Source organism: Callithrix jacchus, chromosome 4 (genome assembly GCF_049354715.1).
Source record: "Callithrix jacchus isolate 240 chromosome 4, calJac240_pri, whole genome shotgun sequence".
NCBI classification, from domain to species: domain Eukaryota; kingdom Metazoa; phylum Chordata; class Mammalia; order Primates; family Cebidae; genus Callithrix; species Callithrix jacchus.
The window spans coordinates 35471306-35494196 of NC_133505.1; the positions used below are offsets into that span (position 1 = coordinate 35471306).

Here is a 22891-nt window from a genome sequence, read left to right on the forward strand (position 1 = left end):
TACTTTTACCTAACGGTGCCCTTTGCCTTCCTCAATGTGGCTCCCCACTCCAAGCCCATTTTCGGGAGCTGAGAATCCACTCTCTGGGTTAGTTTAGGAAAGGCCCTCAGGAGGCGGAGGGAAACCTGTGGAATGCCGAGAAGCTGTGAAATGAAATAACATCACGCCTGCCCCTCACCATTACTCTGATCAGGGTTCTAAGGTCACTCTTAGAGCATAACAAAAAATGGAGAAGTGCAAGGGGACTAGCAGAATGGCTGGCACCACCTCGGCTGATGTGAAGATGAGCAGCTCAGAGGAGGTGGCCTGGATTTCATGGTTCTGTGGGCTCTGTGGCAATGAATTCTGTGAAGTGGTTGAAGACTACATCCAGGACAAATTTAATCTTACTGGACTCAATGAGCAGGTCCCTCCTATCGACAAGCTCTAGATATGATCTTGGACCTGGAGCCTGATGAAGAACTGGGAGACAACCCCAACCAGAGTGACTGGATTGAGCAGGCAGCCGAGATGCTTTATGGATTGATCCACACCCACTACATCCTTCCCAACCCTGGCATCGCCCAGATGTTGGAAAAGTACCAGCAGGGAGACTTTGGCTACTGTCCCCGTGTGTACTGTGAGAACCAGCCAATGCTTCCCATTGGCCTTCAGACATCCCAGGTGAAGCCATGGTGAAGCTCTACTGCCCCAAGTGCATGGATGTGTACACACCCAAGTCATCGCAGCACCATCACATGGATGACGCCTATTTTGGCACTGGTTTCCCTCACATGCTTTTCATAGTGCATCCCGAGTACCGGCCCAAACAACCTGCCAACCAGTTTGTGCCCAGGCTCTACGGTTTCGAGATCCACCCGACGGCCTACCAGCTGCAGCTCCAAGCCGCCAGCAACTTCAAGAGCCCAGTCAAGACGATTCGCTGATTCCCCACCCAACCTGTCCTGCAGTCTTTGACACTTCCTTTCCTTTTTACCACCATTTCAGAAACCCTGTATGGTTTTTAGTTTAAATTAAAGGAGTCATTATTGTGGTGGGAATATGAAATAAAGTGGTAGAAAAAAAAATATGCCTGGCCAGGCACAGTGGTTCACACCTGTAATCCCAGCTTAGGGAGGTAGAGGTGGGAGGATAGCTTGAGCCCAGGAGTTTAAGATCTGCCTGGGTAGTATAGCAAGACCCTGTTCTCTACAAAAAGGAAGGGAGAAAAGACCAAAAAAAAATGTGTAAAAATATGCCTGGTGTAGTGGCTCACACCTGTAATTCCAGCACTTTGGGAGGCTGAGGTGGGCAGATCATGAGGTCAGCAAATCAAGGCCATCTTGGCCAACATGGTGAAACCCAGTCTCTCCTAAAAATATAAAACTTAGCTGGCGCATGCCTGTAATCCCAGCTACTCAGGAGGCTGAGGCAGGAGAATTGCTTGGAATTGGGAAGCGGAGGTGGCAGTGGGTGAGCTGAGATCATGCCGTGGCACTCCAGCTTGGGCAACAAGAGCAAAACTCCATCACACACACACACACAAACACACACACACACACACACACACACACACACACACAGAAGCCTAGTGCAGTGGCTTATGCCTGTAATCCTAGCACTTTGGAAGGCTGAGACAGGCGGATCCCAAGGTCAGGAATTTGAGACCAGCCTGACCAACATGGAGAAACCCCGTATCTACTAAAAATACAAAAAGCTGGGCATGACAGTAGGCACCTGTAATTTCAGCTACTCAGGAGGCTGAGGCAGGAGAATTGCTTGAACCCGGGAGGCAGAGGTTGCAGTGAGCAGAGATCTCAGCACGGCACTCTAATTTGGACAACAGAGCGAGACTCTCTCACAAAAAAGAAAAGAAAAGAAAAAAGCTGAACTTGTCACTTGATGCTCTGCTGTCTGATTTGTTTGATTCTGCCTCATACCTTTATCGTTAATTGGAGTTACCAGAACCTACTGTTAGGAAATGAAACATTGTTTCTCTCTCTCTCTCTCTCTCTCTCTCTGTGTGTGTGTGTGTGTGTGTGTGTGTGTGTGTGTGTGTGTGTGTTGGAGTTTTGCTCTTGTTGCCCAGGCTGGAGTGCAGTGGCATGATCTTGGTTCACTGCAACCTCTACCTCCTGGGTTCGAGGGATTCTCTTGTCTCAGCCCCCCAAGTAGATGGGAGCACAGGCGCCTGCCCCACGCTCGACTAATTTTTTTTTATTTTTAGTAGAGACAGGGTTTCACTTTGTTAGCCAGGATGGTCTTGATCTCCTGAGTGATCCACCTGCCTCAGCCTCCCAAAGTGCTGGGATTATAGGCGTGAGCCACCGCACCCGATACATTTGTTTTTTTTTGTAAAAGGGTGGGGTATCCTCTGACCGGTCTGCGAGTAGCAACTTGTAGTGGCAGAAGGACTGTGAATACCCAACCTTGTCTTTATTAGCCTGGAGAGCTTACAACAAACAAAAACACCTGGCGATTAAAATATTGATGTTACACATTTATATAAGATATTCTTTGAAATGGGAAAATCTCGAATATCAACTATATGGACAGGAAAGTCATTAATTATCAAGATGGTTTGTAAACCTTTAAGGATGTAAAAATCCATTGTCTTATCAATGGAGAACTTTTTCCAGGAAACTGCACTCCTGTACATACTTCATTTTGCAGCAATTTCAGATTTACTAGTTATGGCCCCAACTCTTGGAGTAAATATCCCTGAATTAGCCACATCGGTTGTGTGTTATACACTACCTAGCTGCCTGCATGGCAGCAGGCTTTTGAAAACTAGAACTCTTTGACTCAGTGTCCTCTGCTTCTAGAATTTCAACCCATTTCATCTATTCATTCATTTGTTGTGATTCATTCTAGAAATAATTTTGTGTCTACTAGTTGATAGGTGTGGGATATTGCAGTGAATCCAGCTGATGTAGTCAGCCCTCATGGTACTTCCAGTCTAGTGGACACTTCAACTGCCCTTTCTTATGTAATCTGCTTGTCCTGGATGAAACCCATACACAGCTTTCCAGACCCCTTTTTACATGTCGGTGCTCAGTTCCTGGTTCATCCCCCATCATTTTCCTCTCTGCCAGCCACCAGAGCCTCCCTTCACATACCTTATTATTTTTCTTTTTTTTTTTTTTGAGACAGAGTTTCGCTCTTGTTACCCAGGCTGGAGTGCAATGGCTCGATCTCGGCTCACTGCAACCTCTGCTTACTGGGTTCAGGCAATTCTCCTGTCTCAGCCTCCTGAGTAGCTGGGATTACAGGCACGAGCCACCATGTCCAGCTAATTTTTTTTTTTTTTTTGGTATTTTTAGTAGAAACAGGGTTTCACCATGTTGACCAGGATGGTCTCGATCTCTTGACCTCATGATCCACCCGCCTCGGCCTCCCAAAGTGCTGGGATTACAGACGTGAGCCACCGCGCCCGGCCTTATTTTTCTTTTTTTAAGCTTTTTTTTTTTTTTTTTGAGACAGAATCTTGCTCTTGTTGCTCAGGCTGGAGTGCAAGTGGCAGTCTTGGGTCACTACAACCTCTGCCTCCCAGGTTCAAGTGACTCTCTTGTCTCAGCCTCCCAAGTAGCTGGGATTACAGGCACCCACCAACACACCCAGCTAATTTTTATATTTTTAGTAGAGATAGGGTTTCACCACGTTGGCCAGGCTGGTCTTGAACTCCTGACCTCAGGTGATTCAACTGCTTCAGCCTCCCAAAGTGCTGGGATTACAGGCATGAGCCACTGCGCCCACCTCCCCCCACTTTTTTTCTAAAGGAGAAGCAAGCTGGATGCTGCAGTGGCTCATGCCTGTAATCACAGCACTTTGGGAGACTGAGGCAGAGGATCATGAGGCCATGAGTTTGAGACCAGCCTGGCCAACATGGTGAACCCCTATCTCTACTATAAAAGCAAAAAATTAACCGGGCGTGGTGGCACATGCCTGTAATCCCAGCTACTTGGGAGGCTAAGCCAGGAGAATCGCTCGAACCTGGGAGGCAGAGGTTGCGGTAAGCCGAGACTGCGCCATTGCACTCCAGCCTAGGCAACAAGAGCAACACTCCATCCTAAATAAATAAATAAGGAGAAGCAGAAGAGTTGGAGAAAACTCCATTTTATTATGGAAAGTTAAAAAACAAACAAAACAAAACAGGCAATTGATAAAGGAGGCACAATGGGAGAGGAGAGGTGAGGTGTCTCCTTCACCACCCCACACCATCTCAGTTCAGTTCAATTGTGAACCACTAGGAGAAACAGAATTAAATAACTATCAAGGGATACAGAGTTAAGATTTCCAGCCTTCCCTCTTGGGGAAAACTGAGGCAAAGTAATACTGAGAAAAAGTGGAGGAAGCCGCACCTTCAGGCCACTCCAATGAGGAGATAAGAGGGGACAGAGGAGAGAATTCCACGCAGACACAGCAAGTAAGTGTGGCTTGTAAACCTGGGACTTTGGCAGGTGGAGCTGGGAGCTGGTGGAATTTGTAAACCAGGCTGTGGTCAAGACAGGAGGCAGGAACTGTAAACAAAGGGGCAGTGACTTAGGAAATAAAGGAGATGTGTCTATAAATGGAATGGGGTCTGGGCCTCCCAGAGAAACGAGTGCTTAAATCCTGAGATCCCCCACGGGATGGTGGGGAGGAAGGCTATGGGAAGAGCGTACCCTGCCACGGGGGCGGGGGCAGGTGCTCCATCTCCACCCTCCGGGAGTTCCGTGCTCCTTCTCAGGACTTGGTGCTCACTCTTGGATCACCTAGGATGCACCAGCACGTTTAACCCCACCCACACTAGGGATTTCGGATTAGGGTAGAAATTGGGCAATTGGCTCTGCCCCCAGAAACAGGGTGGGGAAAGCAAGTTAGAAGACGGTGGTTGCCCTTCCCTGCCAGGCTCATTATTAGGGTCTGTCTGCCCTGAATCTTCCAGGCTCCAGGATCTTCAGTTATAGGAAGGAGGGACGTATATCCCTATATTGGAAGATGGTCACCGCCGGCAGGACTCATCTATGGGAGAGGAGGCAATAATGACAGAGAATGAGTGAGAGCCTCTACTTCCTGCCCTCCTTTCCCCCCCCCGCCCCCGCACACAAATTGAAGGGCAGTTGGCATGCAGGAAGTCTTATAATAGCTTTCATATCTAAAGCACCTTCCCACCAATAACATCATCCATCTCTCATTTAGCTTGAACTCTGTGCCAGGCATCCTTCCAACTGTTTAATCTTACCATAACTCCAGGAAAGAGTAAGTAATTTGATATCCAGCTGTGGCTCTCGGCGCTTCACAAAAATTACTTAATCTAATCCCAGCACTTTGGGAGGCTGAGGCAGGAGGATCACTTGAGGTCAGGAGTACAAGACCAGCCCAGCCAACATGGCGAAATCCCATCTCCACTAAAAATACAATAATTAGCCAGATGTGATGGTACATGCCTGTAATCCCAGCTACTCTGGAGGCTGAGGAATGAGAATCACTTGAACTTGAGAGGCAGAGGTTGCAGTGAGTCGAGATTGTGTCACTGGATTCCAGTCTGGATGACAGAGGAAGAGTCTGTCTCAAATAAATAAATAAATAACTTTCTTTTCAACAACTCCAGGAAGTAGCTTTTTTTTTTTTTTTTTTTTTTGTGATGGAGTCTCTGTCTGTTGCCCAGGCAGGAGTGTACTGGCACCATCTCAGCTCAGTGCAACCTCTGCTTTCCAGGTTCAAGGGATTCTCCTGCCTTGGTCTCCCAAGTAACAGGGATTACAGGTGTCCACCTCCATGCCTGGCTAAGTTTTGTATTTTTATTTATTTAATTAATTATTTTTTTTAAAGACAGGGTTTCACCATGTTGGCTGGGCTGGGCTTGAACTCCTAACCTCAGGTGATCCACCCACCTCGGCCTCCCAAAGTGCTGAGATTATAGGCGTGAGCCGCCACACCTGGCCTATTTAATTTATTTTATTTTATTTTTTTGAGATGGGGTTTCACCATGTTGGCCAGGCTTGTGTCGAACTCCTGACCTCAGGTGATCCACCCGCCTTGGCCTCCCAAAGTACTAGGATTGTAAGCATGAGCCACCATGCCTGGCCAATTTTTGTATTTTTAGTAGAGACAGGGTTTCACCATGTTGGCCAGGCTGCTCTTGAACTTCCGACCTTGAGTGATCCACCTGCCTTGGCCTCCCAAAGTGCTGGGATTACAGGTGTAAGCCACTGTGCCAGGCCTGTTTATTTCTTTTGAGACAGGGTCTTCCTCTGTTGCCCAGGTTGGAGTGCAGTGGTGGTACACTGCAGTCAGCTCATTGCAGCCTCCAACTCCTGAAGTCAAGCGATCCTCCCACCTCAGCCTCCTGAGTAGCTGGAACCACAACTGTGTACCACCACACCTGACTAATTTTTGTATTTTTTTGTAGAGACAGGATTTTGCCATGTTGCCTAGGCTGATCTTGAACTCCTAGGCTCAAGCGATCCACCCATCTTGGCCTCCTGAAGTGCTGGAATTACAGGCACGAGCCACAGGAGGTAGTTATCATTAACTTCATTTCATAAATAATACACTAAAGCCAGAGATCAGACGGTTTCTCTGAGATTACACAATTAGGAGACAAGCTGAAATTCCAACTCAGGCCTGTTCACCCACCCTGTGGTTTTAACCAGATTACAGGACTTGGGAAGTGTTCTGGTTTTGAAACCTGAAGACTCAGTGTGTATTTCATTTCCTGGGACCTCAGTTTGCTCATCTGTTAAAGGAGCAGGTTGGACCAGAGGACCTGCCAAGCCCCTTCCAAGCGCCTACATGAAGTCCCTCCCTTCTCTTCCCTCCTGGACCACAGCGCCCAATCTGACAGCAGGGGGCGCCCTCGGGCCGGCGGAGCCTCTGCTTACCCACAATCAGGGCCTTGGTGCGAAGCCCGCCCTGGAGCTCTGGCTGCAGTAGCAGCAGCTCTTCCTCATCCTCTTCATCGTCGGGTTGGGTTGCTGGGGGGTTGGGGGAACTGGGGACCTCAGGCTCCGGGCCCAACTCCTCCAGTACCGAACTCTCGGAGGGGTATTGGTACGTGGTCTCCAGGGCTGTCTCGCTGAAGGAGATCTTAAGCTGAAGGAGGGAAAAAAGGGGGCAGGAGACAAGGTCAGTGAGGGAGAAACCCGTGGGGGGTTGCAGGGGAATCCGGGGTTGAGGGGGAGTCTACAAGGGGGCAGGTGGGACACGTGGAACATGGTGTTGGGGCTGGACTTAAGCACCCCACTCACTGTCCCCATCCACTCTGGGATCCAGTTTTCCTTTCCATACTGACTCTCCAATCCTAGAGCTTCCCTCTTCGATCATAGCATTTCAAAACATCAGACTTTGCCCTGTACATTGGCAGGGGCTTGGGAGGCAGAGTGAATAATATAGGACCAAGGTCCCTGCTCCTTCGACTGTGGGAGGCAGAGGGGTAAAAAGAAATTAAAATACATGGAAACAAGTCTTATGATCAGAACTGAGTCTTTGGGCACCTTGGGGCAGTGGAGTAGATTTCCCGGAGGAGCCAGCAGGCTGGCCAGTGGGGAAGGAACTAGCTGGGGAGTGAGTCTCAGCCAAAAGTAAGGTTTTCATATCCACAGCCCCTTGCTGTCCTATGCAAAACTCAGGACCCTGGGCACCTGTTCCCTCCCACTCCCCTTATTCCTCTCTCCTATCCATAGCAAAGGGGGTCTAGGGCCTGGGAAGAGATGGGAGACGAACAGAAAGGCCCAGAGGAACCAAGAGACTTCTGCAACACACGGGAAAGGTGAGCCTCTGAAACCCTGAAATGCTGGGGGAGATGACAATGGCAGAAAGGAAAGTCCACACAGACCTGGGGTGGGGGTCGACAGTGTGTCCGAAGGGACAGGTACAGAGACAGAAGACCAGATAGGGCACAGAAAACCCTTGGTAATCACACTGTCCCAAGAGCAGGAGAGTCCCAGCTGTTCTGACTGCCTTTCTACCCTTCCCCTTTGCCCTCTTAAGAAGCTCAGGGGGAAGGGGCAGGGTGGGATTAAGTCTAGGAGCCAAAGGGATTAGGGAGACAGCAGGAGGATTCCATGTGAACTACTTGGAAAGGTCCAAATGATCTTCTCAGGCCTTCCCTGGCATCTGTTGGGAAGACTTGGGGCCAGCTGTACACATCCCTGAGTCCCCTAATGGACTGAGGTATGAAAAGAGGAGCCAGGAGGGTGGCTGGGCAGGTGATTGCTAAGAGCTGCATCAGATATGACAGCAGTCAGGCACGGTGGCTCATGCCTGTAATCCCGGCACTTTGGGAGGCTGAAGTGGGAGGATTTCTTGAGCCCAGGAGTTGAAGACCAGCCTGGGCAATACAGTGACGCTGTTTCTAATAAAGGGAAAAATCAGATATGACACCTGGGTCCCCAGGGGAAGGTGGAACTCAGGGGCTGTATGTGTCACGCCTTATTGGCTACAAACCCTGCAGTGTCTTCCCATCTTACTTGGAGCAAAAGCCAGAGCCCGATCAAAACCTACAGGGTCGCCCAATGTGTCACCCCTCCCCTTGTCTCTGGCCTCTTCCTCCACTGCAACCACACTGGTCTTGGTTCTATCCATGCACTCCCACCTCAGGACCAGAACAGTACTAGCTGTTCCTCCTGCCTGGAACACTCCCCCAGATATCGGTATGGCTCTGACCCTCCTGATAACCCTATTTTGAAGTCTCCATATTCACTCCCCCTACCTCCTGAACCTCTAAGTTCCACTGTCCTATTTTTTTTTAATAATCACTTACCACCTTCTAACTTACTAGAAAATTGACTAATTTATTATATTTGTGTCTGCTGTTGAAAGGATCTTGGGGCTGAGGAAGGTGGCTCACACCTGTAATCCCAGCACTTTGCGGGGGTGGGGGGGCAAGACAAGTGGATCACTGGAGGACAGGAGTTCGAGACCAGCCCAGCCAACATGGTGAAACCCTGTCTCTACTAAAAATATTAAAATTAGCCGGGCAAGGTGGTGTGTGCCTATAGTTCCAGCTACTCAGGAGGCTGAGGCTGGAGAATCGCTTGAACCTGGGAGGTGCAGGTTGCAGTGAGCTGATATCTTGCTGTTGAACTCCAGGCTGCAAGATAGCAAGAACATCTCAGAAAAAAAGATAAAAGAGAAAACAAAGGAGCTTGGAAGTTGCTACAACACAAGAGGTTAGGGTTTGTGCAAACCTCAGATGAGATCCAAACAGAGGACCGATGCTGGGGAAACAATCTGGGGTGGGCTAGCCTGTACACAGTTGATCCCCCGTTCATGTCTGTGGAACTGCTGGTAGAATCCAGCGACAGCAGCCAGGCTGCTTATACCCCAAGTTCTCAGGAAGGACTACTTAGGTTTCTGTTACTGACAGATTTACCCACATTTCTGGGAACCCATTTTTGTTTTCTTCTCATATCCTCTTTTGGAATAATAACCTCTGTAGTTTATTATCTACTCTGAAAAGAACTTATTTTATTTCATTTGCTCTCAGTCTATGTTTCTATCTCCCCCGCACCCTGCCTCCTCACCCCAACAAACTTCTGACTGGGCTTCTCAGGAATGCACAGCCTGCATGGGAGTGGGGGAGCGGGTGTAGAGAGGGTGTGATTCACTCGCTCCTCTCCCATCAGCTATATAAGGTCACAATGGGGCCGGTCTCTCAGCCCAAGAGGCCTCTGGGGTACGCACCAGCCACTGCCATCCCCTTGGCTCCAGTGGCAGGGCTGGGATTTCTCTCCTGATGGCAGGGATAAGTTTGATGGAATTAGCCTGCAAATGAGTTATTTAGGGAAGGTGAAGAGGGGGTTGGTGGCAGGGTCCTCCTATCTCCTATTCCTGAGTCAGTGTGCTGCAGCAGAGCTGGGACAAGGCACCCAGTCCCTGAATACCAGGGTGCTGAGAGAGGGGAGAAGGCGGAGGGCGAGGCATCTGGGTCAGAGGAACTCTGTGCTGTCTCCTCCCCACCCCCACCCCAGCAGCGGCTGCTTCCTTATTCTCTCACCACATCCTGAGCACAGCTCTGGCAGGCCCAGGGCCCAGGGTTCCCCACTCAGCCCCACCAGCCTTCCGGCCCCCACCCCAGGCTTCCTGTTTGGGCGATGTGCTTCCGGCTCCCCTGCTCTTGGGCCTAGGTATGGTCACCAGCACAGGTCCTGCCCTGCACTTGCTTCCTGGCTCCCCTGGAATGCTCCCTGGGCTTTGAGCCCCAAAGCTTCATGCTTCCCTCTGCTCATTCTTCCCCAAAGGCATAAGCCTCCCTCAGTAGGAAGTGGCTTTTCTGAACACCTCTCCTTGGTACCATTTCCTGACTTCTGTCTTTTTCGTCTGCCCAGCCCTGTGGGAAACAACTGGTAGAGGGTGGAGGGTAGGTTCCCAACCATGGCTCAGGGGCAGGAGCTTAAGCTTCACATGAAGATGAATTGGGGGGGTCAAATGAACTCCCCTCCACCCTGGACTTAACCAGTATCTTTAGTCCCTGTGGTTCCTTGCTGACACTGAGGACACAAAAAATCAAATCTGAGGATGTTAACAAATGGATGAGAATGAGACTGCGCTTCCCAGGCTCTGAGGAGACGTGTGTGACTGGAGAGACGTCTGAGTGTGGGACCTCTCTCTCCCTATTTTCAAGCTGGAAACAGATGGGTGTGCATAGGAAGAAGTGAGGTGAGGGCCAGGGGAGTCAGCCTGGCTGCTCCCCCTTTCCTGCAGGTCCTTGTTGCAAGTCTAACCTCTGACCCTCTGCTGGCCTCAACCCTCACCCCTGTCCAGAACTCCCACTGTGCTCCCTGGCCAGTGCCTGCTCTCAAAACTGTCTCCAAATTCGCTTCTCTTTTTTGCTACCCTAGGGGTGGAAGAGTCCAGGATGGCAGGAAGAGAGGGGAAAACCGATCACTGAGCCAGTTCTGGGGAGGGAGGGGAAACCCAGGGAGGAAGGACGGGCGAGTGAGGGACGGGGGTATTTTGGAAGAGAAGGCTTTTCTTGTCCCAAGAGAGAAGGGAGCACTGTCTGAAGCAGTGGCCCAGCTGGGGGTGTGCAACCCCAAGGTCACCCACTTCAAATGGCCTCTCTGTGTCTCTCCCATGGGGCAGACTCAGGGTTCAAAAGCCTTCTCTCTGCTCTTTGGCCAGCCCAGTTCCATCTCTCCTCTCCCCTGCGTCCTAGGATGTCCCTATTCAGCTCTGCCCTCCTTCTCATGGGGTAGTTGGAACTTCCTCCATTCACTTCTCCCTGCAATTTCTCCCTAGAACCCAAAACTCACCCCCTCCACACCCCAGGCTCCCTACCCCTTCTCCCCAGAAAAACTGCAAGTATTTTCACCTGGTGACCCTGCCCTCACTGAATCAAGCTTGTTCATTTGGGATCTCCCACTGGATGGGCTGGGGCAGGTCAAACTCAGGAAAGGAAGGAAAGAAAAGCGGGTAGGAAACTCAGAGCCTGAGGGAAGGGACAATGAGCAGCCGGCACACCCTGAAAGAGACACACCCAGAGACAGCCTTTGCTGGGACAGGATCTTTTGGGTTCAAAATGGAAAAGGAGGGCTCAGAGAAGGAAGGGTGTGTGTGCAAAGGGAGGAAGGGTGGTGGCAGGAATTGACAAGAAATAATAGAGGAAAACAAGAATACAGGGGTATAAAAAAGAAAGACCGGCATCCAGAGAGAATTGACAAGTGGGCTTCTAAGAAGTCTGGCTCGGCTGTTCCCCTACCTGTTTGTGGTGTCTTTCGGGGGACCCCTTGGCAAGGCAGCTGCGGCTGAGACGGAGGTAGCCCCCCAGAACCAAGATCTCCTCGGCAGTTGGGTACCGCTTCTTCCCAGCCCCCAGGGCTGCAGCATCAGCTGTGGCTGGAGAGGCTGGGGTGGCTGGGGGAGTCGTAGGGAGCACAGACCGCCGGGGGTTGACGGTGAAGGTGTGTCCACTGCGGCGGGGGGCCCCCACCCCTGGCCCTGCTTTCACCCCATAGAACAGGCGGCTCATGAGGGGATCCCCAGGAGGTTGGGGGGCAGCTGGGGCTGGGGGTGGGGGAGATAGAGGGGCTGGTGGTGGGGGCTGGAGTTCCACTGCTTCTTCTTCCTGCTGTCTCAGGCCTCCAGTCCCAGCGTCCTCTGGTGGGAGGGGGGAGGGCACAGAGCAGCAGTTCTGCAGGGCTCTCAGAGGCCTGCCCTGAGCTCCCGCCTCCTCCTTCTCAGCCTCCCCTTCTCCAGCTTCCACACCGGGAGGCTCCAGACGCTTTTCCACTGACTCTGGAGGTTCTGGTTTCTGAGTTTGAGCCTCGTTGTCGTTGGGTGTCCATTCTCGAGCGTTCCCAGAGTTCAGGGTCCATTTCCACCCTTCTGTTGGCTTCATGCCCCTCTCACTGTCTCCCATAGGCCTCTGTTCTGCAGCCTCCACTCCTGCAGAACTGCTGCCTTGGGCCTCCTTTGTCAGGGTCTCTGACAGCTCTGTAGTCTCTTCTGGGGCCACCCCTGGAACTGGCCTCCCTTCTTTTCTCCTACATTCTTCTGAGTAGCCTTTTCTTTCTTCTCCTGACCTCAGCCTCCACTCTGTTGCCTCTGGTTGTACCAAACTCTGTTCCTGAGACTCTCTGGAGTCAGGTCTCCATTTATGGGCCTCTGTCAGGCCCAACTTCGGGTAGGCAGATTCCCCTGGGCTCAGTCTACTTTCCACCTCTTTTCTTCTGGGGCTTTGCTCTCGAGACTCTGCTAGTCTCAGACTCCGCTCTGGAGTTTCTACAGGACTCAGCCTCCATTTCCGTGCCTCTGACAGTCGGGAGCTCTTGTCTCCCGCCTCTCCTGGGCTTTGCCTCCAGTCCCGAGCCTCCAGAGGCCTCAGGCTCGACTCTTGGGCTCCCCCTATCCCCAGCCTCCTCTCTCTGGTCTCCCTGGGACTTAGTCTCTCTTCTCTTGACTCTCTTCTCTTGGGGCTCTGATCCCGCATCTCCCCAGGGCTGGGTCTCCGCTCCCGGGCCTCCAGAGATCCAGGCTTTCTCTCAGCTAGCAGCTCTTCACTCCGTTGCTGCTGCTGCTGCCGCTCCTGCCGGATGAATCGGTTCTGGTGCACTGGCCCGATGGCCTCCTGAAGGACCGCAGATTCATCTGTGTCTGCAGGTCCGGCTTCTGCAGTCCCTGGCACAGGGCTAGGCTCCCCAGGGGACAGCCCAAGCTTGGCCCGGCGGCGCTCCAGAAGCCCTCGCTTCCAGGCTGGCATCTGGGATAGGCGCTCCCGTTCTGCCTTCTCCCGGCCTCTAACGGACGCCTCCTCCTGCCGGCGCCGGGCTAACAGCTGTAGCTTCCAGTCTGGGATGGTGGTCATGGTCGCCTTGAGGTGAGGGTAGGGAGCACTGGGGGCAGAGAACAGGAAGAAGAGGCTCCAGAGAGGCCCAGGGAGTGAGACTGAGGGTGGGAGGGGAGGAAGTGGAGGGGGAGAGGTGGGACCACGAGCAGGGCAGAGGAGCTGAGGATGAGGACCAAGGGAAAGAGGGACGGCAGAGAACAGGGGAAATGGAAAAAGTGAAGAGAAGTTATGAGCCCAAGTTGGGGGTGGTGGGGGCGATGTGAGAGGAAGAGTCCAGATTGGAGGCAATGAGGACAGGAGCCAGATGTGGCAGTACAGGGTTAATGCGTATTAAAGACAGTCTCTAGGATGTGGGAAACAGAGAATGGGAGAAAAGAAAAGTTGCTATGAGGGTGAAAAGAGAAAAGGGGCAGGGATGAGGGGAACCCGGGTGCAGGCCTGGCTGCCTCAGCGATACCCCAGGGAGGTGAGTGTGGGAAGGAAGGACCGGGAATCCCTCCCGAGGAGGGCAACGGGACCTGAGGGGGTGTCGAGGAGGCAGGGAGGAGCGGAGAGCGAGCAGGTCTAGGGGAGAAGGGAAACCAGGGAAGAGGGGAAGGGAGCGCGGCGGTAGCGGCCGGGAGCGTCTCAGCGCGGGCCCCAAAGGTCCCTGCTCCGCTTCCAGTGCCGCTGGGGCCACGCCTCTCCCCAGCCCCCACCCCTCTGCCCCGCACTCCGCCCCCGAGGCGGGTCGGGGGAAATACCCACCCCGGGACTTTCGGAACCCGGGCGTCGGGGCTGCCAGCGCGTTCCCAGAACCCTGGTATCCACCCCCACCCAGTCCCGTCAATACCGCCTGCCTCCCCCGCCGTCTGCGCCCGGCGACCCCGGAGTGCCGAGGGCCGGCTCCATGCCTCTTCTCTCCAGCGCCTGCGAGTCCCATGCCCGGTCCCCGCTCTCATGGAGCCGTGACAGAGCCAGCTGTCTCCACCCCGCTCTGGCTGCACAGACTGACAATCTCGGCACAAAGAGGAGACAGCCAAGGTCCGGGCCAGGGACGGGAGCGAGGAGACACCCCCTCCCCAAGTCTAAGCCCCTCAGTCAACTCACACGCCGTGGGGCCCCCCTGGGAGGGGGTGCGGAGGAGCCGGGCGTCCAGAGAGAGGAAGAGGAGGAGAGAGGGACCGAGGGAGATCCGGAGACTGGAGGGAGGGGAGGAGGAGGGAGAGGAGGAGGGAAAGAGGCAGCAAAGGAGGAGGGACGGAGACAGAGATCAGGGGGCCGGGCGGGGGCGGCGACCGCTTTGTCTAAGGACAATGAGGAGAGGGAAGGGGGCGCAGGGCGGAGCCCGAGGGGAGGGCGGGGCTCCCTCCCACCGCGCGTGGGACTGGCTCTGGGACTGCCCCCTACTCGCCCCAACCCCTGGTCCTCTGCTCTGTGTCCCCAGGGGCCCTCAACCGCTTCCCTCCCGGTAGCCCTGAAGAACCCAGGTGTCCAGATCCCTTCCCCCAGCTCGCCGACCCAGGGCGGTGGCCCGTGACTCAGGCCCCTCGTGGGACTTTGGGAGGAAGCGGCAGCTGCTAGGAGCCGGGCCCGCCCTTCCCATCTCCTGCCTCTCAGCCCTCCCCGCGATTTTGCCTTCTCCGGCCAGTCTTTGTTTTTGCCGGGTCGAGGGCAGCCACCAGGAGGCCTTGAGGAGGGGGCGGCAGGAGAGGCGCTCAGAAGCCAGCAGTTTTGGAAGCTCGTTCTCCTACCAGAGCTGCTGTCCCCACTCTTTCTAGCTTCAACCTGCCTCCCATGAGTCTCTTGGTCAGCTGCGGGGTTGGGGAGTGGGGGAAGGGGATTTGAAGGAATGGGGACCCGGCCTCTCTGGCAAAGTGGGGGCGGGTCAGCGGGGGCGCGGTGGTCGAAGGCCAGCGGTTGCCAGAGGGCGTGGTGGCTGCCCAGACTCCACTTCGCGGGCTCGCAGGCTCCCTCTGGCTTTCCTTCCCAAACTCAGCCCTGCAGCTTGGGAGACACTGACAGACTACATGCAGTACGTAGAAAAATCAGGCTTTTATTTTCCTGCAGAGCATCCAGAACAGGAAGCCCCAAGTTAAGAACGGGAGAATCCTCTTGACTAGGTTCAGAGGCAGGGCCTAAGGAGGTGCAGACACTAGGGCCGGGAGTGCTGAGGCAAGGTGTGGGGCCTGGAGGGACAGCCACTGCCTTTGAACTTGCAGACCCTGGTCCAGCTTCTCGGAGTGGAAGCCAGAGGTGGCGAAGTGGGAGGGGGATCCCAGAGGCACAGAGAGAAGCAATGGTGCCCGCCAGCGGAATGGTCAGGGCAGATCCTTTCCTTCTAGGAGACTGTTGAAGGGGAGCATGCCATGCCCTAAACAGTGAGGAGACAGATGAATTCCATACCCTGCTCTTCCTTGCTGGTGAGATGTGGACTCTTGGAGTTCAGTGGCTGAAACTCAGAATTTAGAGTATGGAGCTGGACCCAGAGAATAAAGTAGCAAGTAGTGGAAGGGGCAACTCCTTTAGTCCATGGATTTGAGCCTCTGGCCTGAAGCAGCCAGGGCCTGGATGTTAAAGATTTAGAATTCAGGGGGAGAGAGACTGGGCGTGGTGGCTCATGCCTGTAATTCCAGCACTTTGGGAGACTAAGGCAGGCGGATCACAAGGTCAGCAGTTCAAGACCAGCCTGGCCGACATGACGAAACCCTGTCTCTACTAAAAATACAAAAATTAGCTGTGTGTTGTGGCGAGAGCCTGTAATACCAGCTGCTCAGGAGCCTGAGGCAGGAGAATCACTTGAACCTGGGAGGCGGAGGTTGCAGTGAGTCAAGATTGCGCCATTGAACTCCAGCCTGGGCCACAGAGCAAGACTGCATCTCAACAACATAAAGAATTTGGGGGAGGGGAAGAACAGGGCTTGTAACCAGAGTGAGCTTCTCACTCTGCCTCCCCATCCTGGGGTCGAGAGAGCAGGTGGAGTTTTCTTTGCAGCTGGGCCCGGAGGTAGCGGAGGTCTTGCTGATCAAGCCCATGAGCCAGGCCCAGGTAGAGGGTAAGGAGGAGAGCAAGGAGGAGACGGTCTGTGCCAAGCGTGGGCACCACCCACAGCACTGTCAGCAGCTCCACACACACTGGGTGGCGCAGGTGGGAGAAGAGTCTGAGAGCCCGGGGAGACTTCAGGGCCAGAGGCTCGCCCAGCCCCAGCACATGGTAGTACACCTAAGAGAGGGAGAAGAGCTCAGAAATGAAGTCAAGCCCTTTTCTCAGCTTGGGCACTTCTTTCCTTCTCTTCCAGGAACCACCCTCCTAGAACTCAGGCCCAGGAACCCCCTTCACTTGGGCTCTGACCCAGACTTCTTTTTTTTTGAGACAGAGTCTCACTCTATCACCGAGGCTGAAGTGCAGTGGCGAGATCTCGGCTCACTGCAACCTCTGTCACCCAGGTTCAAGCAATTCTCCTGCCTCAGCCTCCTGGGTAGCTGGGATTACTGGCGCCTGCCACCATGCCTGGCTAATTTTTGTATTTTTAGTAGAGACGAGGTTTCACCATGTTGGCCAGGCTTGTCTTGAACTTCTGACCTCATGATCCACCTGCCTCGGCCTCCCAAAGTACCGGGATTATAGATGTGAGCCACCATGCCCAGCCCCTGACCCTGACTTCTGATCCATGTACCTTCCCCAGGCCCAGGAGGCCCATGGTTGCTGTCCTTTTGACAGAGAAGCAAGAAGAAGGTAGAAGAGCATGGGAGGAGAGAAACCTTTGAAAGGGAAAGCGGAGTTCTAAAACGGGCCAGAGGCCGTAGGTAGGGATCTGGGAACCTCACCTGTTTGAGGCCCATGAGCTCAGCGTAGTCAAAGACGAGAAGGATGCTGAAGATGAGGAGCCAGGAGATGACATGGAGCACAAAGCAGAGGAGGGGCACCCAGGTGGCCCATGGCTCAGCTCGAGCCTCCCACAACACGGGGCCTCTGGGTATGGGCTCCCAGTACCGCATCACCAGCTGTGGAAGGATAAGGGGCTGGGTATCCCAGTGGCCTACCCTGCCTGCCCTTGGGAGACTCAGACCCAGAGCTGCCCCCACCATAGGCTAGCTTGCAACTCTCCCCCACCCCTCTCCTGCCTCACCAACAAATATTCACCATGTGGAGGGTGCTGGGTGAGGTCCCAGAAATGTAAGGATCACCTGTCTCTACTCTGAAAACTTACAGATGGGGTGAGCTGATATCTACATAAAGTAGTAGCCTATGCCAGCCACCCAATGAGAAGACAGACGAGTATGATGGAAAGCCTTCTCTTCGGACCTAGGGAAGTGGTTTTGAAGAAAGGATAGGTCTGAAGAGAAGTTAAGGAAGGGATCTCAAGCAGGACATGAACAAAGTTGCAAAGAGAATGCATATATTGAGCTTGGGGAAGGACAAGTACAGCCTTCTTGATAAAAAGTAGGATATGTGCTGTGGAGGAATGGAAGCTGAGATTAGCTCCTTAGTTCTCCTGAACCCATATTTTGTCCCTCTAATCCAGGGCACCCCTCCCACACTTGGTGTCCCTTGGGGACTCAACTGCCAGGGCCTCATACCTGCAAGGCCAGGGCAGTGCAGGCCACATACAGTGACCTCTGAAGGACCCCAAAGTACCGGGATGTCCATGCTTTCACTCTCTCAGCTGCCATGAGGCTATGCTGCCCAACAAATAGAAGCAGGAGGCCCAGATCCCATGCCAGGGGGGCAAGGATGCTGCGGTCCTGCAGGGCAGCCAGCCATCCCTGGCGGGCATCTATGGGAAGTTGAGGGAGAAAGAGACAAAAGATCAAAAAGGGGGCAAAATGTTTCCCCCACCCTCATCTCCTCTTGGAGCCCCAGGCCATATCCCTTACTGCTTTCAAGAGCCTTAATACTTCCTCTCTACGCTGTGCCCATCTCACTTTTGCATTCCTACTTTCTGCCCTCTTCCCTAGTCCTCCTGCAAACCTGGGGAAGAGGATTCACAGAACGAACAACGCATGTTGGGCAATTGCTAAAAGTATGGCTGGAGAGGTCACCGCTGGATTGCCCCTCTTATTTCGGTTCTCCAAATGCTGCTTCTTTTTAACACTCTTTTCTCAACTGTCCTCTCTACAAAACACTTTACTTACAATACTTCGGTTATCGCCCTTTCCGACTCCCTCAATCCTCACTCTCCCTCCTCTCCAAACTTCTAATCCTTGAGTTCCTAATTTAGTCCTCAGGTCTCCCACCCCAGGAGCTTCTCGGCGGCTTTCTTGGTTCGAGTTCCCTCTCCCCTGTCATTTGTTTCCAAGCCCCGCCCTCGATCTCTCTACAGCGGCTCCACCTTCCTACCCCCAGTTCATACTCGATCCCTCCCGCTCACCCGGACCAACAGACTCCGGGATCCCTCCAAGAAGTGGCTGAAGGGAGGCAAAGCGCACGAACTCCACTCCGGTGCCAAAGGCCAGGATGAAAGAGGCGAGGGCAGCAGGGACCAGGAGCAGTGCAGGGGCCATGGCGAGAAATGGAGGGGTGGGGAAAAGGGCGGGGTCGGGATTCCCGCGGCCACAGACCCCGCCCACTTCCCCGCCCCCCCGCACGGAATCCAGCCCAGGAGGGCGGGGCTCCTGCACGCCGCTCCCTGCCCGACTTCCGGCCCGCCGGGCGCCTATTGTCACACCCAGCTGCCGACCTGTACCGGGATTCTTGTCCCAGCCTGCAGTGTCTCCATCACAGAAGGGAATGTTAGAACCCCGTCTGTGTTAGAGACAGAGAGCTGTTAGGGGTAGCGGCTCTGCAGCCCATCACATGGATTGAATCTCAGCTCGTCTAGTTTTCCCATCTAAAATGAAAAGTAGGCCGGGCGCGGTGCCTCACGCCTATAAGCCCAGCACTTTGGGAGGCCGAAGCCGGTGGATCACGAGGTCAAGAGATCAAGACCATCCTGGTCAACAAGGTGAAACCCCATCTCTACTAAAAATACAAAAATTAGCTGGGCATGGTGGTGCGCGCCTGTAGTCCCAGCTACTCGGGAGGCTGAGGCAGGAGAATTGCTTGAACCCAAGAGGCAGAGGTTGTGGTGAGCCGAGATCATGCCATTGCACTCCAGTCTGGGTAACAACAGCGAGACTCAGTCTCAAAAATAAATAAATAAATAAATAAAATGAAAAGTGACTATTTTACAACAAAATTAATTAATGCTTATTCTGTAACTTATTATGAAGTTGAGTTGTTGACTGGCTAGTTTCTAAGAAGGGCAAGTAACTTCTCTGTAAATGCTGAAAGGTTTGTTGTCATAGTGCTAGAGATTGTTGATTTGTAACCACCAGAGTAAAAATGTTAAAATATTTGTGATAGTAACCTTTGTCAGAATTAAAGATCATGCAGCTAAGGACCTTGTCACACTAGCTGTGCACATAGTAGGGACCTTAGATATCATTAGACTAATTCCATCAATTTATAGATAGAAGAAATAGGTCCAGAGTGATGAAAATTGCCTGAGAGTTAGGAAGTGGCTAATCCTGCAGGCTAAGGGACTGGAACATTGCTGAGCAGCCTCCCGGAAAGCTTGACATTCCTTCTCCTCCCTCTCCTGGGCTCAGTACTCCTACCCTCCTCTGAATCAATGCTGTTGTATGCTGTACCAGACATCTTATGTTTTCTCTTAAATTCACTCTCCACCCTGCTTTCTGCTTCAGGAAGTTGTCCCAAATGGACCGCATCAATGAAAGTCACAGTTTTGGCCGGGCGCAGTGGCTCACGCCTGTAATCTCAGCACTTTGGGAGTTTGAGGCAGGCAGATCACAAGGTCCGGAGATCGAGACCATCCTGGCTAACACGGTGAAACCCCGTCTCTACTAAAAATACAAAAAAATTAGCTGGGCGTGGTGGCGGGAGCCTGTAATCTTAGCTACTCCGGAGGCTGAGGTAGGAGAATAACTTGAACCCAGGTGGCAGGGGTTGCAGTGAGCTGAGATCGCGCCACTGTTCTCTAGCCTGGGCGACAGAGCAAGACTTCATCTCAAAAAAAAAAAAAGAAAAAGAAAAAAAGTCACAGTTTTTATTGAGGACGTCCTCTCTACACCACTGCTCCTTCCTCATCTTTTTGAGCTTGGAGGTGTTCACAACAGAGCTGTGGGTATTAAGGCACTACACTATTCTTTCTGATTTCCCTACACTCTGCCTACTTATTCGTAATTATCACTTTATTAAAATGTCCCACAAAGTATCCTAATTTGACTGTGCTATTCATTTCCTGCTATGACTGAATAGAGACACTTACCATGCAAAGCAATGTGCTACAAGCTGTGGGGTTCATTGGAAGTGTAAGAGGCCAGACATGGTGGCTCACGCCTGTAATCCCAGCACTTTGGGAGGCTGAGGTGGGTGGATTGCTTTAGGCCGGGAGTTCGAGATCAGACTGGCCAACATGATGAAATCCTGTTTCTACTAAAAATACAGAAACTAGCTGGGTGTGGTGGTATATGCCTGCAATCCCAGTTACTCAGGAGGCTAAATTAGGAGAATCATCTGGGCGATAGAGCAAGACTATCTCAAAAAAAAAAAAAAAAAAAAAAAAAGGAAAAATACCAGGAAGTGTAAGAAAAGATTCTTATTCTCTAGATGTTTAAGCTGAGGCACTTAAATAGTACTACTCATGAAGAGAGAGTGTAGCTGAGTGCTACATGGTGCTCTACAGACACCAGTTATGGTAAGAAATCAGGGCCTCTTGCTGGACGCAGTGGCTCATGCCTGTAATCCCAACGCTTTGGGAGGCCGAGGCGGGTGGATCATCTTATGTCAGGAGTTGTAGGCCAGCCTGGACAACATGGTGAAACTTCATCTCTACTAAAAATACAAAAATTAGCTGGTGGTAGCGGACGCCTGTAATCCTGGCTACTTGGCAGGCTGAAGCAAGAGAATTACTTGAACCCAGGAGGCAGAGGTTGCAGTGAGCAGAGATCATACCACTACACTCCAGCCTGGGTGCATGGCTTTTTCTTTCCTTTTTTTAAAAAAAAGGAAAGAAAAAGCCATGAGGGACATAGACAATTTCACAGAATATAAAAGCTTTGAGTTGTGCAAGGGGACTAATATTTACCTGGGTCCTACTGTCTGCCACTCCCACAATGGCTGTGCTTAATGTATATTATGAGATTAGACATGTTTAAAAGCCAGCAGTGCTTGGCAAATCTCATGCTATTTCTACTACACCAGAGTGTTCTAAACTTAAGTATTACTTACATGCAGAAAATGGTACAAAACTAATCAACTCTTTTTTAAAAATTGAAATTCATACAACATAAAATTAACCTTTTTTTTTTAGTTTGGGTCCCATTCTGTCATACAGGCTGGAGTGCAGTGGTATAATCATGGCTCATTGCAACCTCAAACTTCTGGGTTCAAACGATCCTCTTGCCTCAGCCTCCATAGTAGTTGGGACTACAGGCATGTGCCCACATTCAGCTTTTCAAAATTTTTTGTAGTGATGGGATCTCACTATGATGCCCAGGTTGGTCTCAAACTCATTGGCTTAAGTGATTCTGCTGCCTCAACCTCCCAGGGTGCCACCATGCCCTGCCTAACCACTTTATTTATTTTGAGATGGAGTTTCACTCTTGTTGCCCAGGCTGGAGTGCAATGGGGCAATCTCAGCTCACTGTAACCTCCACTTCCCGGGTTCAAGTGATTCTCCTGCCTCAGCCTCCTGAGAAGCTGGGATTACAGGTGCCCACCACCGCACTCAGCTAATTTTTGTATTTTTAGTAGAGATGGGGTTTTGCCATGTTGACCAGGCTGGTCTCGAACTTCCGACCTCAGGTGATCCACCCACCTCAGCCTCCCAAAGTGCTGGGAATACAGGTGTGAGCCACTCAGCCCAGACTTTTTTTTCTTGAGACAAAGTCTCACTCTGTCGCCCAGGCTGGAGTACAGTGGCACAATCTCTGCTCACTGCAACCTCCATTTCCCAGGTTCAAGTAATTCTCCAGCCTCAGCCTCCCGAGTAGCTGGGATTACAGGTGTATGCCACCACGCCCAGCTAAGTTTTGTATTTTTAAGTTGAAACAGGGCTTTTTGCCATGTTGTTCAGGTTGGTCTTGAACTCTCGACCTCAGGTGACCCACCCACCTTGGCCTCCCAAAGTGCTAGGATTACAGGGATGAGCCACCATGCCTGACCCATTTTTGTATTTTTTGTAAAGATGGGGTTTTGCCATGTTGCCCAGGCTGGTTGCCCATGAACTCCTGGGATCATGCAATCCTCCTGTCTCAGCCTCCCAAAGTGCTAGGATTACAGGCATGAGGCATCACACCCAGCCTGGACACCTGTTTTAAATTCTTTTGGGTATTCACCTAGAGCAGAATTGCTGGATAATTTGGTAATTTCATGTTTAACTTTTTTTTCCCTCCAAGTAGAGAGCAGGTACTGTTTTATTTATTTATTTTTTTTGAGATGGAGTTTCGCTCTTGTTGTCCAGGCTGGAGTGCAATGGCTTGATCTCGGTTCACTGCAACCTCTGCATCCCAGGTTCAAGCAATTATTCTGCCTCAGTCTTCCAAGTAGCTGGGATTGCAAGCATGCACCACCAGGCCCGGCTAATTTTTTAAATATTTTTAGTAGAGACAGGGTTTCTCCATGTTGGTCAAGTTGGTTTCGAACTCCTGACCTCAG

The 22891-nt window shown here is 52.2% G+C and overlaps 2 protein-coding genes and 1 pseudogene across 3 annotated transcripts; 1 reads left to right on the forward strand and 2 right to left on the reverse strand.

Moving 5' to 3' along the window:
• Positions 1–283: 283 nt before the first annotated feature.
• LOC118153098 (casein kinase II subunit beta-like) lies at positions 284–1056 on the forward strand (annotated as a pseudogene).
• Positions 1057–4079: 3023 nt separating this feature from the next.
• PPP1R18 (protein phosphatase 1 regulatory subunit 18) lies at positions 4080–14435 on the reverse strand. Of its 2 annotated transcripts, none has more exons than XM_008994115.6 (4): positions 14342–14435; positions 11666–13298; positions 6846–7056; positions 4080–4983 (listed from the first exon to the last, which is right to left on the reverse strand). In XM_008994115.6, the coding sequence occupies exons 2-4, from the start codon at positions 13268–13270 to the stop codon at positions 4964–4966; spliced, it is 1836 nt and encodes a 611-aa protein (XP_008992363.4). In that variant the 5' UTR covers positions 13271–13298; positions 14342–14435; the 3' UTR covers positions 4080–4963. The 2 variants fall into 2 exon arrangements, with proteins under 2 accessions (XP_008992363.4, XP_035153391.3); XM_035297500.3 differs by having other exon boundaries at positions 14085–14435.
• A 1581-nt stretch (positions 14436–16016) lies between these two features.
• NRM (nurim) lies at positions 16017–18745 on the reverse strand. Its single transcript, XM_035297554.3, has 4 exons — positions 18603–18745; positions 17812–18008; positions 17059–17235; positions 16017–16453 (listed from the first exon to the last, which is right to left on the reverse strand). The coding sequence occupies exons 1-4, from the start codon at positions 18733–18735 to the stop codon at positions 16172–16174; spliced, it is 789 nt and encodes a 262-aa protein (XP_035153445.1). The 5' UTR covers positions 18736–18745; the 3' UTR covers positions 16017–16171.
• Positions 18746–22891: the final 4146 nt, after the last annotated feature.

What these genes read in the sequence shown, in the direction of transcription:
- PPP1R18 (XM_035297500.3), bottom strand. Translation starts at nt 14,143, where the DNA reads ATGGAGCCGGCCCTCGGCACTCCGGGGTCGCCGGGCGCAGACGGCGGG. An exon ending in GACGGCGGGGGAGGCAGGCG is followed by an intron (nt 13,299 to 14,084) that starts GTATTGACGGGA and finishes CTCTGCCCCCAG; the next exon opens with TGCTCCCTACCCTCACCTCA. An exon ending in CCGAAAGACACCACAAACAG is followed by an intron (nt 7,057 to 11,665) that starts GTAGGGGAACAG and finishes TCCCTCCTTCAG; the next exon opens with CTTAAGATCTCCTTCAGCGA.
- NRM (XM_035297554.3), bottom strand. Translation starts at nt 18,735, where the DNA reads ATGGCCCCTGCACTGCTCCTGGTCCCTGCTGCCCTCGCCTCTTTCATC. An exon ending in CCCGGAGTCTGTTGGTCCGG is followed by an intron (nt 18,009 to 18,602) that starts GTGAGCGGGAGG and finishes AACTTCCCATAG; the next exon opens with ATGCCCGCCAGGGATGGCTG. An exon ending in GCACTGCCCTGGCCTTGCAG is followed by an intron (nt 17,236 to 17,811) that starts GTATGAGGCCCT and finishes ATCCTTCCACAG; the next exon opens with CTGGTGATGCGGTACTGGGA.